This window comes from Myotis yumanensis, unplaced genomic scaffold (genome assembly GCF_028538775.1).
Source record: "Myotis yumanensis isolate MYYU_CA2020_CCGP unplaced genomic scaffold, mMyoYum1.0.hap1 SCAF_6, whole genome shotgun sequence".
Lineage (NCBI taxonomy): Eukaryota > Metazoa > Chordata > Mammalia > Chiroptera > Vespertilionidae > Myotis > Myotis yumanensis.
Window position 1 is genome coordinate 81766037 of NW_027223757.1, and position 16818 is coordinate 81782854.

At 43.9% G+C, this 16818-nt stretch overlaps 1 protein-coding gene across 4 annotated transcripts in view; it reads left to right on the plus strand.

The window, feature by feature from the left end:
• RCAN2 (regulator of calcineurin 2) overlaps positions 1-16818 on the plus strand; it is a 244270-nt gene that overhangs the window by 127340 nt on the left and 100112 nt on the right. Inside the window, exon 1 of one of the 4 annotated variants that reach the window (XM_070418477.1) lies at positions 16172-16402. The exons of the other annotated variants lie outside the window; for them this stretch is intronic. Within the exon in view, the coding sequence (XP_070274578.1) occupies positions 16316-16402 (87 nt within the window). The 5' untranslated portion in view covers positions 16172-16315. Of the gene's footprint in view, positions 1-16171; positions 16403-16818 lie in introns of those variants that run through there. 4 annotated transcript variants of the gene reach the window in all.

Consider the following 16818-nt stretch of genomic DNA (forward strand, 5'->3'; position numbering starts at 1 on the left):
GAAATTCAGTTTTAGAATATTTCTATCTCCCAAAAAGTCCCTTAATACCCATTTGTAGACCATTACCCTGTTCACCCACAGTTGCAGGCAATCACTAATCTACTTTTATGGACATTTCACATAAATGGAATTATACAATATTTGTGTAGTCTTTTGCTTATTTTCATTTAGCATAATGTTTGTAAGGTTTATCCACATTATATTATGTCAATGGCTTATTTTTATTGATAAATAGTAAATATTTGGTTAGATGATTATTCTACATTTTCATTACCCATTAATCAGTTGATGAACATTTATATTGTCTTCAATGTTTGACTATTATAATGAAGCCACTATAAACACATGCCCACAAGTCTTGTGTCAACCTATCTTCATTTCTTTTGGGTAAATAACTTGTAGTGGAATTTCTAAGTCATATCTTAATTTTATGTTTAGGTTTTTTTTGTGTATTTTTTTTAAGTCTTGTCAAAACAAGGCCACCAAAAATTAGGTTGCCTCCCCAAAAAATGGGGAGAGAGGATTTTATGTTTAGTTTTTTAGAATACTACAAAATGATTTTCCAAAGTGTCTGCCCTATTTTACATTCTCACAAGGAAGAGATAAGGATCTATTTTCATATTTGAAAGTCACTTTTTGCTGGATATCTCAATATAGATTGATAGTTTAACATTTTTTTTTCTTTAAATATGTAGTTCCATAGTGTTATGGCCAGAGTTGTTGCTCATAAGTCGGTTGTCATTTTTATAGTTATTCTTCTGTGTGTAGTATGTCTTTTTCCTCTTCCTGTTTTTAATAGTTTCTCTTTAATTTTGAATTTTAGAGTTTAACCGTGATGTTTCTAGATGTGGTCATCTCAGAGTTTAATGAGCTTCTTGGATTTATGCATTGACATCTTTAATTAATTTGGAGAAAATTTTGGCCATTATCTATTCAGATATTTCTTCTGCATCATTCTCTCCTATATTTGGGACTCTTATTATGCATATGTTTGAATACTTTATATTGTCCCACAGATCTTTATTTTAATTTTTGACTGGATAAAGTATTGGCTTTACAGACTTACTCTTTGGTACTTTATGGGATTCTAATCCATTATTCTAGCCCATGTGAAACTCTAAAATTTATTAGGAGTTCATCTGGCTTCTCCTTATACCTGTCTAGTAAATTCTTCTTTTTCCCACTATTACACAAAAAGATGAAAGCAGACGTGTTTATTTTCTCATGAAAAGCGCTCATCACTTTATGGAATTCAGTTCATTTAAGTTTCTTTTTCATCAGCTTTCTGAAGAGGTTTTAAAAGTCTGTGATTGTGTAGTGCATGTGGCTTTTCCTTTTTGAGAGTTGCACAATGGTTTCCTACAACTTTCTATATTTACTATAAATGGAAGTTTTTGTGTGCTTTACTTTTTTTTTAAAGGCTCCTGAATTCCAGAAAGATTGTTCTGAGTCACATTTTTACTAACAGAGTATTGAAACTTCATTTATACTCTACCAAAAATAATAACACCAAAAATTTAAATGCACAGCCCAGAGCCATACTTACTGAAGACTTCCTCTTTGATAAGTTTATTAATGATTCCACCACTGAAATTCTATGTCTTTTTTCGCCTTGCCTTCCATACCATGTGTCCCAAAAACACAGCACAAAGAAAACTCCATCCAAATGCATAGTGTTTATTATGTAGAGCATTTGCCCTGAGGCTCTTTCTCCGACTTAACCTATTCTGATGTACTAGCTTGGCTAACCTGAAAAGTAACTTAATCTCTAGATCCTTCATTCTCTTGATCCCAGCACCAATCCTCCATAGAGGGCTCCTTGTTTTTCCTACTCTTGACACCCCAACTCTCTGGATACAAACAAACAAAAAAAGATAAATCTCAGTGACAGGAAGCATGTGATTTCTCCAAGTTTTGGAAATTTCCAAAGGTATTGACATGTGCAACAGACACCCGCATCCCAAACCCCAATCTAGAAGGTAGGAATGTGTACAATCAGCCTGACATCTTATATCAGAAACTGCCCTTTAGTGCATTTCCATGTGGCTTCTTCCCTCTTCCTCTTTACCTTCCTCTGTTCTAGCTTTTGGACTTACCACAAACCCTTCTTAAAAAGGGAGAGCAAATGAAAGAATGCATGGGTAATAAAAGAAGATTTACTTTTTTAGATGCCTTCTTTAGCCCTAAAATGGTTAGAAATATAGAGCAAGTCACTGGATGTTCTTACTTTTAGGGAGGTGGTCATGAAGTACAGGGCGTTAATAGTCTGCAGCTCCACAAGGCCAGAGGCATAAGCGTAATTATATGTCACTTGCATATCATCTGGATTATTTATTTCTTTTATTTGAAATCTCACCCAGAATGAGTGTGTGTCTGTTATTAACTCATCTGATTAACAACTTATGAATCTTTTCTGATCTTATCCATTTGGCTCTCCAGATCTTTTCACCAGCCCCATTTTCTCCCTGGTCTCTAACCATTATGTATCAAATAAGAATATGACTCTCTGCTCAGGTGCTGATTTAAGACATTCAAATTAAATTTAACATGAAAGACGTCTACATCCAGGGATTAAATCCTCTTTTGGTTCTTTCTCCATTTGGTTTTTGATTCTGTATAAATCTAAATTTTGTGTTAGGAGAAGGCATACAGGAACACACATGCATGCTGAATTCTTTGAGGTAATGCCGTCTGCTCTGCCAAATCGGATCCCAAACCTCAGGGGCTTACCAGAAAAGAGGTTTATTTCCCACTCACGTAAAACCCCATTGACAGTGCCATAGGGGAGGAGGAACTAGGAGTGTGCTCCATGCAGTCACTGAGAGAGGCTCTGCCATCTTCAACACTTGGCTCCAGAGATCAGTGTGAAGAAGAGACACGAGGGTCCTGCAGGGAGCGCGATGGGTAAGCCTGAGAGTGGCCTTCTGTCATTCTGTTCCTACCCCATCGGCCGGAACTCAGTCACAGGGTCACTCTTGAGCTGACAACAAAAGCCCTGGTTGGGAAACCATGTTCCAGAGACAGATTTATACTGTGGAAGGAGCACAACCTTCGGTGGACTTTCAGCCATCTCCATACACATAAATACACCTGAGGCTGCATGGTTGTGCTTCTTAGTTCTTCTACGATAAGTCTCCAGGACTTTTAAAGCTGAGGAGGTAAGGAAAAGGGCGGTGGGGTCGGAGACTTCATGCTAAGCATGGAGGACTGAAGCTAGTGGAGCTGCTGCCAGAATAGACTCACTTAGAAATAACCCATTCATGAGAAGAAGTGAGGATTGTCTTGCCTTTCAGTCATGCAGTCTTTCATTCATTTATCAGTCATTATCTGAAACCACCGATTAAGTGCTGAGGCTACAATAAAACATTTAAACCATACAGCAGGGTAAGTGCTCTGATGGGTTTATGTGCATCACGGATATGGAGGTCATATGCATTATTCCAGCAGAGGAGGCTGGCCATGAGAAATTCCCAGCACAAGGTCTCAGAGGTCTCTGTGCCCATTGGATTTCTAACATTTTCTTACTACAGCACATCCTCACTTAACATCAATAGGATTTTTGGAAACTGCAACATTAGACGAAATGGCATATATCAGAACCAGTTTTACCACTGGCTAAGTGATATGAACAAGAGTTAAGTTGCAAGTGTTGAAGACGGCAGAGCCTCTCTTAGCCCAGCTCTCTGAGTGACTGCATGGAGCAGCATATTTCTGGTCACAAAAACATCACCTAACTTCTAAATAAAGACCCCAAACACTTCTAATATTAAACATTGAAATAAATGTGAGCTATACACATATTCAAGAAAGAGCAATAAAAACAAGTAAGGTAATTATTTTCCAACCAGCTTATTCCAGTTCAGGGTCACGGGGGCCAGAGCTCAGGGCACCAGGTGGGCACCCACTCCGGACAGGACCTCTTGCCCTTCCATCACAGGGCGCGTCACACCCACACACACACACTCAGACTGAGACCATATAGATACTCAGGCCATCTAACGGGCACATCTCTGGAAAGGGGAAGGAAACAGGTACCAGCGAAAACCCAAGCAGGCAGGGAGAGCATGCGAACTCCACACAGACGTTGGCCCAAGGCTGGGAATCGATTTTGTTTCGTCATCAACATCATAATGAAACAACTTGAATGAAATGATGTTATTGAAGGACTTGCTGTATACTCCTTTGCACGTATGCAGGCCTAGTTCTAACTTTACACTCCATTCTCCAGGACAGGAACATGGTCATATTTCCTTAGTAGAAAGAAAGGTCTTGCTGACCACAGATTGTTTGCAGGATGGATTAAAGGGCAGTGAACTTAGAGGCAGGGAGTGTCAAGGTGCTACTGTTCTGGCCTTCGCTGGTTCTTTCTTCCTATGGGACAAAATTCAAACTCCTACCCGTAACTCACAAGCCCTTGCCTGACAGACTCTAGCTGCATTTTCCATGGTTTCAAACCCTAATCCCGAACTCTGCTTAACATCAATAGGTTTTTGGAAATTTCTGCAATATTGGTCTACTCATAGTATTTCATACTTCAACACATCATCCCAGGCTCCTGCCTACTCTCCCCATCTCCCTACTTGTTCCCATCTACCTTTCAACATTCAGCAAAATGGTTCTTCCTTAGGGAAAGCTTCTCTAAGGCCGCCTCAGAAGACAGAGTCAGAGAGACAGGGCCCTTTGACAACCTCATTGATTCTCTGTCCTGCCAGGAAGGAATCAGAGATGACTGAGGCTGTGCTGCAAGGTGACTGGGTGGAAGGTGGTGCCACAGTTGAAGCAGGGAGCACGGAAGACTAGCAGGCCTGGTGGGACAATTAGAAGTTCAGTTCCAAAAATGGTACAGTTGCTTTCCTAGAAGTAATTTTTTTTTTGCTCCATGAGTTTTAAATTTCAAATATAGAGTAAAACTCATCAAATACTTCCATGTATTTACAACTCAAATGAATATCTAGACCTTTCTAAAGGAAAGTAAGAAATAGTAGCATAAAAGACCACTATTCATAGATTTGATGCTATTTCCCCCCAGGTTTTAGCATGAAAGCACAGGGTAGGGTGAAAGCAATCATTTGCACAGTCTTGACTAGTCAGAACTAGAACAGCTTTGCAATACTGTTCACCCCTAATTAATACCTATAAAGACTAGCACCTGTTACCACTGTAAGTCTTAAGCTCAGTTTTTACCTTTCCTTTTCCTTTTTGCCTTTTTACGTAAGTGAAGATTCATGATAATAGCTAAAGATCGAAGTGAATGAATGTGGACGTGTACCTCACTGTCATGGATGTATAAAACTGATCACAATTTGGTTTTGACACCTACTTAGCTAAACCGCTTCACAAAAAGTTACCTCTGTCAATCCAGGCTTGCCTTTAGTGTCTCCTCTCCTCCCACCCTTCCTGCCTCCATTTCTCCTTTTTCTGGTACCTCCAACCTGCCTTCCTTCCCATTTGCATTCTGACTATTACTTTCACAGCCAGTTAATTGTTAAATCCTGAACGTCGCATCTCATGGTGTTTCTCATATCCATCCCTTCCCTAATATTACTGCTGCATCTCCATAATCCAACCCCTCAAGGCCTTGAGATTACCAACATTTACAACCCATCTCCACTTCAATTCAATCTAGTGTGCAGTTTTTTAAAGTAAACTTGATAGATCCCATACCTTACTGAGTGATTTATACTCATACTAGTAATTGCCCTGGCACTCAAAAATTTTATCTATGTGGCCACAGCTCTCCCTTCCGATCTTATAACTCACCACTGCTTGGCTTAGCTTTGCATTCCAACTCAATGGGCTGTTCACTGGTCCTTAAACAAACCTCTTGCTCATAAGACCTTGATTCATCTTAGTTCTACCCACTGTGCATATCAAATGCCTCCCTTTGAGGCTTTCTAGATTTTACTGGTGGGTGGGATCTTTCATCTCTTTAGAGGACCCACCCTTGTCACTGGTACCATCTTCTCCTTGGAGATAAGATTTTGAAACCTTAACCATGCCATACCTCCCTCCTGTCCCTGACCACCCCTCCCCCCTTTCCCTACCCAGTGTGGTCACTGAGTTCTCTCATATTTCTACAATGTCTCTGGCATTGCTCATTGCCTAATTTGGTTCCTTCTTGCCACTGGCTTAGATAATTCTATCAGAAATGCAGCAAGTTGATTTCTACCCCCGTAAAGTTCCTTTGAGATGACAGGTCTCTTGGCTCCTGCCTTTGTTACTTTCCAATCCAGCCTTGACATCACAACTGAAATTCTGTCCGAAGTGCAGACGTGTTCACGTTCTCCCCTCCAGAACGTGCAAGTCTGCACAGCAGAGAAGTTAGGCGCTCACACTCTGGAGGCCAGCCAGTGGGATTTGACCTCCCTCCACCATTTCCCAGCTGGCCAACCTTGGGCACATGACTTCCTCATCTCTAACCAGCCTGTTGTGAAGTGCACATAGCATACTGCTAATGAATTTTTACAGAGTGGCTTCACAAAGTGAGCCCCAAGTACATGATAGTGTGGCAGGATGTTAAATTCCAAGTTTCAGCTGAGACCAGGATAAAATATCAAATGGAACCTTCCAAACAAAGTTAGGTATCAGGCCAATACACAGATTTTCAAAGCAGGTGGCCAGGAGCGAGTTAGCTAGTTCTAGCGCCTGCAGGACAGTGAGTAGGGTGAAGCCAGTGGAGACGGAAGACCGTCTGTGAGGAGCTTTTCTTGACAGAAATCCATCCTGGACTCTGCTGTCACCTCAGGAGGGAGGTCTGGGATGGTGCCAGCTCCCTCACCTCAGGTCTAATTGAGGGAGAGGGGAGAGCGTCTCCATGGGACAAATTAGAAACCTGAATGTGTGTCCCTGATGAATGACTTCTACTTTATTGTCCCTTGTTATTTAACCTTGTTATACTAAGCCAGGGCTCTTCTGGTTGTTAGTGACAGCAACACTATCTGAATCAGCATGGGAGAGAAAGGAGCATTGGTTGGTTTGACACTAAACTATTTAACATGACCAAGGGGAGCGTTGAATAAGTGGCCCACGGGTCATCAGGGTGCCAGGGGCCTCAGGGGCGCCTGGAGATGAGGACTCCAGCGCTCCCAGGACTTCCTTGTTTGACTTACTTCCTGTTGATGCCTGAATGTGGCTTTTATGATGAAAAATCTTGGCCGGCAACAGTTCCAAGCTTCTGACACCACAGGGAACGGGTGCTCTTGACCCAGTTTGGGTTTGGAAAATCTTTACGAAAACTCTGGCTGGCTTGGCCGGGTCAGGGCTGCCCCCAGACGAGTCCAGCATGGGCGGAGGAGGAGCAGTTCCCAGAGCATTAGCTGCCCAGGAGACAGGTGTGCCTCGCTAACACCCTATCTGTGCTCATCCCTGTACTTTTTCAGTGTGTCAGCTTCTTGGGTATAGCACTGCCTGGTATAAAGTGCACCATCCAGTGCAGACGTGGAGGCTGGGAAGGGAAATGTCTTCCTAAAGGATGGATCGAGGCAGAGAGAAAACCCTGGAGACCGGGGAGGAGCGTGAGACAAAGAAGTGATAACAGTTTCTTTGCGGTATCGCTCAGGGATCGGCCATAAGGTATCTGTGGGGCCTCGCAGGTGCTAACTGGGCAGTGGTGGGATGAGGATGGTCCCTGAGTCTGACCAAGGGCATTGCAGCAGCCACTTAGCATGGCACTTGTGCAGATGGGGAGCTTGCATTGTGTGTCCCTCCTCCCCTTCCCGGGTCCTTCTCACTTCTTATGGGCCTTTCCTGCCTCCACCTCACTATCCCCATGGCCCATTGACCTGAGGCTCCTTCATCTGCTCACCCTCCCTTCTCAGGGTCACACTCCTTTACAGGGAACCATTTGATAGACTTGCTTCTGGTCCATGTCCCCAGCAGCTGCATCTCAGAGAAAAATATTCCACTCCTTCGGTGATTCATTCCCCCAGCACACCCTCATGGAGCTCCCACCGTGCAGGATACACGGTGACCAAGGTGGAGGGGCCTTGCCCTCCTGGAGCTTGCATTCCAATGGGAGAGACAGAAACTACACAAACAAATATGTAACATCTGTTGGTGACAAATGCTTGGTAGGAAAATAAAACAGGGCAAGGAGATAGAGAGAAGAGTGCTACTCAGATGGGCTGACTGGGCAGGCTTCCCTGGGCAGGGGCATTGGAGCAGAGGCTTGAGTGCCGTGGATAAGCGAACCCTGCCTAGATCGGAGAAATGCATTGCAGGCAAGGGAGCACCAAGGGCAAGAGCCGGGAGGTGAGAATGGGTCTGGCATGTGATGACCAGATCTAAGTGAGGTATCAAAAAAGGAGAAAGGCAAATGGCTCTTACGGAATGAACAGATGATCCACCTTGCTCATAACTGGATTAATGCAAACTGAAACTCACTGAGAAACATTGGTGGGTGTTTAGGACTTTTTTTTAAATCCTCACCCGAGGATATGTTTATTGATTTAAGAGAGAGAGAGAGAGAGAGAGAGAGAGAGAGAGAGAGAGAGAGAGAAGAGAGAAATATTAATTAATTGCCTGACTGAGGATCACACCCACAACCTAGGTATGTGCCTTGACTGGGAATCGAACTGGCCACCTTTTGGTGTGTGGTACAATGCTCCAACCACCTGAGCCACCTGTCCAGGGCTCTTTAGGATTTTTTGCTTGCTCAGGTCAGATACAGAATGAACTAACTGTAGAAAATATAGTTCACATGAAGAAAGACCCCTAAATGTGCCATACTAAGAAAATGCACATCAAAGCTCAACTGTGGTAACCACATCTCACCCACACCACGTGGGCAGAAGTCCGACACGTTTGGCCACCCTTGCTGTGGGGAGCCACTCTTTCTCAGAAATTGCTGGTGGGGAAGCAAAATGATACAACTCCTATGGAAGAGCATTTGGCTGGATCTAGCAAAGTTACATAGACATCTGCCTTTTAACCCAGCAATTGCACTTAAAGAATCTGTCCCAAAAATAAAATGGCAAAATATGAAAAGGCATGAGCAAAGTCTATCAATTGCTCTACTGTTAAATAGCAAAAACTGGAAACAGGCCCCCATCAATAGGGGCCTAGTTGCACAAGCTTAGTTAATCCATGTAGTGGAATACTATACAGTTGGGAAAAGGAATAGGCATATTTCTACATATTAGTATGGAGTGCTCTCTATGATCATGTTTTTTAGCAATAAGAGCAAAGCAGAAAACTGACCAAAGGGTGCTATCATTTGTCTAAGAAAGGGAGGGGAAATAATATTCATATATATTTGTTAATATCTTTTTAAATGAGAGAATGGATAAACAATAAAGATAAAATAACACTAACCTGTGTGGGAAGTAAGAAAGGAGTGGAGTGTAGGATACAGGAATAGGAGCTAGATTTCTTTGTAGATTGGTTTTGAGCCATGTCATATTTTTTATAATTATAAAACAAAATTAAATGTAATGAGAAAGGCAGTCCTATGAGTCAAAATATTTTACTTTTGAAAAAAGTAAATAAATTTAGAAACATTTTAGCAACAATTGAAACTTTAAAAGTTAATGTTTCTAAAAGTAAACATTCTAGAAACCAAAGAATCTAACTTGGCATCCAGTTGATGGAATTAGAGAAACTATTCCAAATGACTGTAAGAAAAAAATTTGTACCCCCGTTATGGGCTACCCAAAGGACAAAACAACAACAAAAAACCTGGGGAAAATATCTTAAATTGTTCCTGGTAGTATTAATAATGTGATTCTGAGGCTTCTGAGCATATAGTGTGGGATAAGACAAGGGAGTAATTATGGTAAGGACCACGATATGTGATGTTTTAAAGCTTTAAAACAATACCAACCCAGTGCAAAGAGCACCTCTCTCTCTCTAAGTACTAGAGGCCCGGTGCACAAAATTCATGCATGTGGGGGGGGGGGGGGCGGGATCCCTCAGCCTAGCCTGCGCCCTCTAGCAATCTGGGACCCCTTGGGGGGATGTTGGGCCTAAACCGACGGACTTCCCTCTCGCAATCTGGGACGCTGCATAAACCAGTGATCATACTTTTCATTCAGGTGAAAGGTATCTTGCTGTTGTATGGGCAGCTACATTTTTTTGCTCTGATCCTTCTGAGGCAGTAGTGCCATTTTCCCCATCTTATGGGTGGAAAAACTGAAGCAGAGAGAAGTTAAGTAATTGGCTTTGTCACAAGTTATAAGTGTCAGAATCAGGGCTGGCTACAAAATGTGCAAGCCAGAGTCCATGCATGTCATCGCTGGATCATCCTGTTTTTTCAGTGTTAGAGTAGCCTTGCCAGGTTTTAATTTTTAAATCTAAGAGACTGTTCCCAATATATAGAGTATGGTCCCTAGGCCTGGCTGGTGATCAGGGCTGATCTGTGGGGTGACCGGTGGGCAGGGCGATTGAAAGGCCTCTGCTGGCACCCACCTTGGCTGGCACCCTGGTGCCGCCCTCTGGCTGGCCCTGCCCCGCCCCCCCCAATTGCCACCGCCGCTGCCCATTGCCTCCCTCGGGGGGGGGGGGGGGGGCAGATGCTCAATGTGGAAGGCAGCTCCTGTGTTGAGTGTCTGTCTCCTGGTGGTCAGTGAATATCATAGTGACCAGTCATTCCACTGTTCAGTTGATTTGCATATTAGGGTTTTATTATATAGGATATAGATTAGGGTATTAAAACATGTTGAAATACTGACTGAATGGAACTAGGCTCTTTAGAGAAATGTCTGACTCCTTATCTGGGGCTAGAAATGGACATGAGTCTGGGACAGCTTGTTACGTCAGAAGGACGATGGGATTGTGTCAAAATATTAGCCAACCTATTAGACTCTCACCAGCCAATGATGGACAATGTAAGCATCACTAGCAAAATTACAATTGGTTTAAAACCATCAAATATGTGTAATAAATTCATAATGACACTTAGAAAATAAAAAAGAAACCCTCAATCATCTTTGAAGGATAATAAAGGAACAAATCATTTTTTAACAAAAAACTAGTTAATAAAGGAAAAGAATCAAGTATGTATTTGCCTGTCATGTATAATGTCGCTCAGGGTAACTATATCATAGAGAGAAGTCGTTCTTTTTAATAGAACTGTTCTATGAATAAATGTAGAAGGAATGCCATTGTTGTGAAAGAATGAATGCCTTATGAAAGAATGAACCCAGGCCTTGAGCACGAAAGGCTGCTCGTACCACAAAGAGAGACAGTGGCATTACATTCTCCCTGCCTTGATCCATCCTTTAGGAAGACATATTTCCTGCCCCATCCACCTAAGAAGGAGTCTTGCCACACCTGAATCTTAGAAGCCTCTGGATCTAACCAGCAGGACCTACTGGCAATGGAGGAACCGGTGGAATCACACTATGAAGTTCACCAAGAACATCTAGACTGGGGGAAATGCTAAAGGTCAAATATCATGGCTGCATCATCAGCAAGAAACTACAAGGAAGGAAAAAGAAGAGATGGAGGAGGACCCTGTAGATTAAAGAGATATGAGTGATACCATAGTTTGAATCCCAATGCAAACAAACTGTTAAACAAAGCAAGGAAAGGATGGTAGAAGGGGCCCAGGGAGGGGATGGGGAGTAAAGAGGACATGGGTAGTATGGGTGGTGAAAAATGGGCGGGATATTGGATGATACTGAGGAATTGTTCTTGCTTTTTGGGTTTTGTGATGATAGGTACTGTGATGTCAAAAGAAGAGCCCTTGTCTGTTAGAGATATATGCTGAAATATTTACAGACAAAATGTCAGACATCTGGTTCAAAATAACTTGACATGAGTGGGCGGGTGGGTGGGGACTTGGATCAGGGCTTCTCAGTCTTGAACTTGCATCAGATTCACCTGGTGGGCTTGTTACATTACAGACACTGATCCCGAGTTTTTTATTTGGCCTTGGGTGTAGCCCAAAGAATTTGCCTTTCTGAGTTCCCAGGAGGCATTGATGCTGTTGGTCTGGGGACCACACTTTGAGACCTAATGGCAGAGAGGAAACAAGAATAACCCCAAGTTATTCTTGCACCTGGGTAGTGGGTACATGAAAGCTCTCATTATACTATTCTCTCTACTTCTGAACATATTTGAAATTTTCTATAATAGGCATTAAAACAGATGCAAGTGATCCAGAAGGACACATAGAAGAAGCAAAGCCTTCAACAACCCATCATTGTAATGGGAACATCTATGCTCATTGCAGAACAGACTTGGCTGCCGCCTCTGGGTTGAAAGGGGGCACATCTGCTCCTGCCCAGTTGGAGCTGAGAGCACCAGCTCAGCTGTCAGTCCCCTCAGAGGACTGCTGGGCCCGCGGGGCAGGGAAGTGGTCTTTGTCTGAGGGAGGTAGTCTTTGTCTGAGGGGTCTGCATCATGTTGCATCCATCTCCTCAGTGTGGTCAGTCATAGGAAGAGCAGTGGTTTGGATGAATCCTAAGAGTCCCTGGCCACTTCAGCTGGGAAGGGTGTTCTTGAGCAGAGAGCTGTGCCAGCGGGTTCAGCCGTCAGAGGTGGGGGTGATCACTGAACGCAGACGCCCACGTGTCCTCCTACAAGGACCTTCCTGAAACGCCTACATCAGGAGGCGTCTCTTTCTGTTGGAGGCCATCTACTCGCCTGTTAAGATTCATATAGTTATTCAGTCATACGCCAGATACTTATGAGCGTACCTAATAAGTGTAAGGCACTTTCTAGCCCCTGAGAATACAGCAGGGAACGGGATAGGCAAAAATCTCTGCTTATGTGGAGATTAAATTCTAGTTGGGGAAAACAAGCAATAAACAAGAAAAGAACTATATGAACAGAGCAATTTCAAATAGTGAAAAGTGCTATGAATGAACTTCAAATGAAGATGCCTGGATAGTGATTGATTTTGAGTATGTGTGGGCAGGCATGCCTGCATGCGTATGTACACATATTTTAGGTGACCAGGGCAGGCTTCTCCAAGGAGATGATATCTGAGCTGAAAGCTGGGTGAGAAGAAGGAGCCAGCCACCATGCGGAAATCTGGGTCTTTTCAGACAAAGTCAAAAGCAAGTGCAAAGGTCCTGAGATGAGCTTAGCATTTTTTGGAAATGCCAAGACCAGTGGCTCTGGGACATGGAGAGGAAAGGGCAAAGTTGGTTATGAGGTGAGATGGGAGAGGAGGCAGGAGCCAGGGTATATAGGGCCTTGTAGCCATCAGCCAGGGGGCTTGTATACATGCCCGAGACGCCTCCGGGGCTGCCAGTCATCCCCCAGCTATGAGAAGTCCATTTTATCTAGAGAAACAGGACACTTTTTTAAATAGTGAAGCCCCCTAGGGGCTCTGGTCTATAGGAAAAACGACTGTTTTGTATAGTCAATTGAATTATATATCTAATTTGTTGAACCAACCTATTAAAAAAAACCAGTGATTTCGTTTCAAAATCACTATATGCTCTCAATGCCTTATAATTCCACCTTAAAAACACTCAAGTTACAATTTGGTTCCCTGTTAAAACACATATTCCTCTGTAATGGGTAATGCTATGAGTTATCAGTCATTTCATGCTAATATAAATGGTTTGAGAGCTGTGTCCTTGAAAATGTATTTTTAAAAGAAAAGGTGTAAAGTTGGTGGATTCTTGGGTACAGGAAGGCATTTTCAGGGCAGAAACCAATCAGAAAGGAGAAACTGAGCATGCATCAGTCAAAGGACTAATTTTACAATTTTGAGCTTTGCTCTGCTTCCTGGATAGACGAATGTCCTCCTGCCAAGACATGATGGCAAGGCTCTTTTTCTTGAAATAACACACGTGTCTTTTAATAGCTCTTTCCTAAATGGAAAGTGTGAAATAATCCACAGAGCCCAGCGATTACAACGCACTGCTCCTGCTGCCTGATGCACCCTGGCCAGCCCTGGACACGCACCCTGGACCTCACCTCTGCGGACCAACGCTTTCATGACAATGAGACGTGGTGTCCTGGAGGCAGCTCGAACAGCTGGTGGGAACACGTCATAGGCTTCGCTCTGCAACTTTGAGTTCAAGGGACTTCATATGGGTTGCTTGACATCAGCCACGATGAGATTATTGCACCACGGAAATCGGCAAACGCCACACAGTGGGCTTTTTCTTTTCAGACAGCCGATTGTTAAACACCAGCATGCCGCTGCCGTGAAACCTTAAAAGAATACTTTAGCGTATGCCATGGCATATGAAAAAATAGCTGTTTCTTTGTTTTGCCTCTTGAATAGTTGCTAATGGTATTCAAAATTGTATTCACCTTTATAATTTAGCTATACTTATATGTATATAGACACCATTTACTTTCTCAAAAACTTTGCAGGCATTCCATGGTTGACCAGATAGACACTGAGGGCCCCTCAAGGCTTTGAATCATCTGGCTCTTGCTGTCTTGGCTACCCCTGACTCCAATCAAATTTAATCATCAATGTGCCTCCCACCCCCAAGTACCCTATTCTTTCTTCTGGACATTTCTAGTCTGGAGGGCTCTCTTCACCCCTTCTCTGTCTCACAAAGGCTTACTCATATTTCAGGATCAGAGCAGAGGTCATGTTCTCCTTGACGCTTCCCTGCCACAGCTCCCTTCCTTACTCGTTGCTCTTTCTCCAGTGCTCCCACCTAATGCTGCCTGTGCCTCTCCGTCACCGCTGCCTCGAGGTACAAGTCTTAGTCTCCATGTCTTATCGCCTCCCCGGGAATGCAAGCCCCTCGAGGATCCTGACTTTTGCTTATTCATCATTTTCTTTTTTATAGCATCTGGTGCAGAGCTTTGCACATAATTACTACTCTGTTAGGGTTAGTTGAATTATCTGCATATATGACTTCGTATTCTCCACAGTTCCCTGGACAACAAGTAATTGACAGCCCCCCCCCCCACCCCCGCACACACACACACACACACACACACACACACAATTTCATCAGTCTAAATATTCGTACTGTGGACTGATTTCATTTAGTGTGGGTAATGCCTTATTCAAATGGAGTCCAATGGGGACCAACGACAAAACTTCTACCTTCTGTGTGAAATGTCACCTTTCTCATCTGCATGCCAAGTTGGACCACTTTGTTCAATCATGTGATAGAAAGGCGCCCATCTGTTTCAAATCACTGCGCTCCGATGGCCGCTGCATCTGTATCCTGGTGGGGACAGATCCTGCTGGAACGTCAGCGAGTTCTTCTGGTACTTCTCTACCTAATAACGAAATGAAAACGAATCTCATATTTTTCCTTTGCTCACTCCTACTGGGAAAGAAGGCTATTTCTGTTCTGTTGTTTCATTCATTAAGCGGTTTCTGCCTTCTCGTGCCAGGCACTCTGCTAAAGGCTCAAGATAGAAAGGCGAATTATCCACAGCCCTGCCCTTCAGGGACTCACAATCAGAAAAAGAGAAAAGGCAATCAGATGCGTTCAAAGTCTCAGGCGAAACAGAGCCCCAGAGCGCTGACAATGACCCACATCAGTGCGTTGGCCCATTAGATTCTGCCATCTGTCCCTGCAGGAGGCGTTTGCCGTAACTCCTCCACGGGCCGCTTTTGGTTTGAATGACCTTGGAGACAGCCTGAAATCCCGAGCTCAGGAGGGTGCTTTTAGAGTTACTGGTCTGCACTTATGTGCTTCAAATAGAATTTCACAAACCTCTAATTATCTCCTCTTACCAGGCTGCCTAAATGACTGACGACTTAGCTCTCTAGTCCCTCCAAGAATGGATTTCTATTCAGCCGGTGCCCGCGATGCATTAGGATGCCCAGAATCTGTGTGGCTGCTCCGAGCAGCCCAGGGCAATTAACGGAAGGCATGCAATTTGCAGAACGCCTCAACTTCCTGCTCGTCTCTGAGGCAGAAAATTGTCACACCTTCATCTCAGGAGGCTCATCTGCAGAATTATCCCCCCCAACCCACCCCCTCCCACAAACAGAGCCTCTGGTGTCAGCTTCTCCTCCCTGCTTTTTGCAAACATAAGCACTCGGCTGAAACAACAGCTATGACTCAGTTCCTAGCCAGCGCTGCCTGAATTGATTTAGTCTGAGTTCAGATTTAGCACCTAATCATGTTCAATTTGCTCCACTGCACTGCCTAGAGATAAAAGGCATGGGGGAAAAAATAGCTTCAGCTTGTGTCAGTCTTTGTGGTGATGTCATTGCCATGAGAAAGCCGGCCCTTCCTTACTCGGCTGAGCTGCCTCAGAGGCGGCGGGCTGTGTGCGTGCAGCCAGTGGGCTCCAGGTGCCGAGCTCCGGCCGTGTCCAGGGCAAGGCAGTGCCGGGCGGGCCACGGCAGCATCCACCTGGAGGCTCTGCCCATCACCCTGTCGCGCAGGACACCGAGGCTGCCTAACTCTTTTGAAAATCAGGAGGGGGAATGCCAGCCCCTAGCATGGACTGTGATGTTTCCACTCTGGTCGCCTGTCTGGTGGATGTGGAGGTCTTTACCAATCAGGAGGTGAAGGTATGCACCTGCAATCTTATTTTGCATGATTGCTTCTCCTGAAGCTGCTGGGCAGAGCCTCTTTGGCTTAAGGAAACATGACTTTGTTTAATAGTTCGCAGCTCACGGTGTGTGCTAGAAATGCATGTGGTGAGTGCCTGGCTGTATGAATTAGAATAAGTTAGAAGGGGGACCAGCACATTAATTTTGACTGTGATAAGGTCGACCATTGTCTGTTGTTGTTTTTCTGGCCTTTTCTATTTGGCGATTTCACAGTAGACATGTTTTTGTAGTTCCATATCTGTGTCAATAAAGAGAATTGTCAGTGCTTCATGTTCAGAGGGGTTTTGACTCAATGATTAAAGGAAGACAGTGCACGTGATAAACCTCCCACCCAGGACACCCTGCTAGTGGGACAGTAACCACTTCATGGCCTG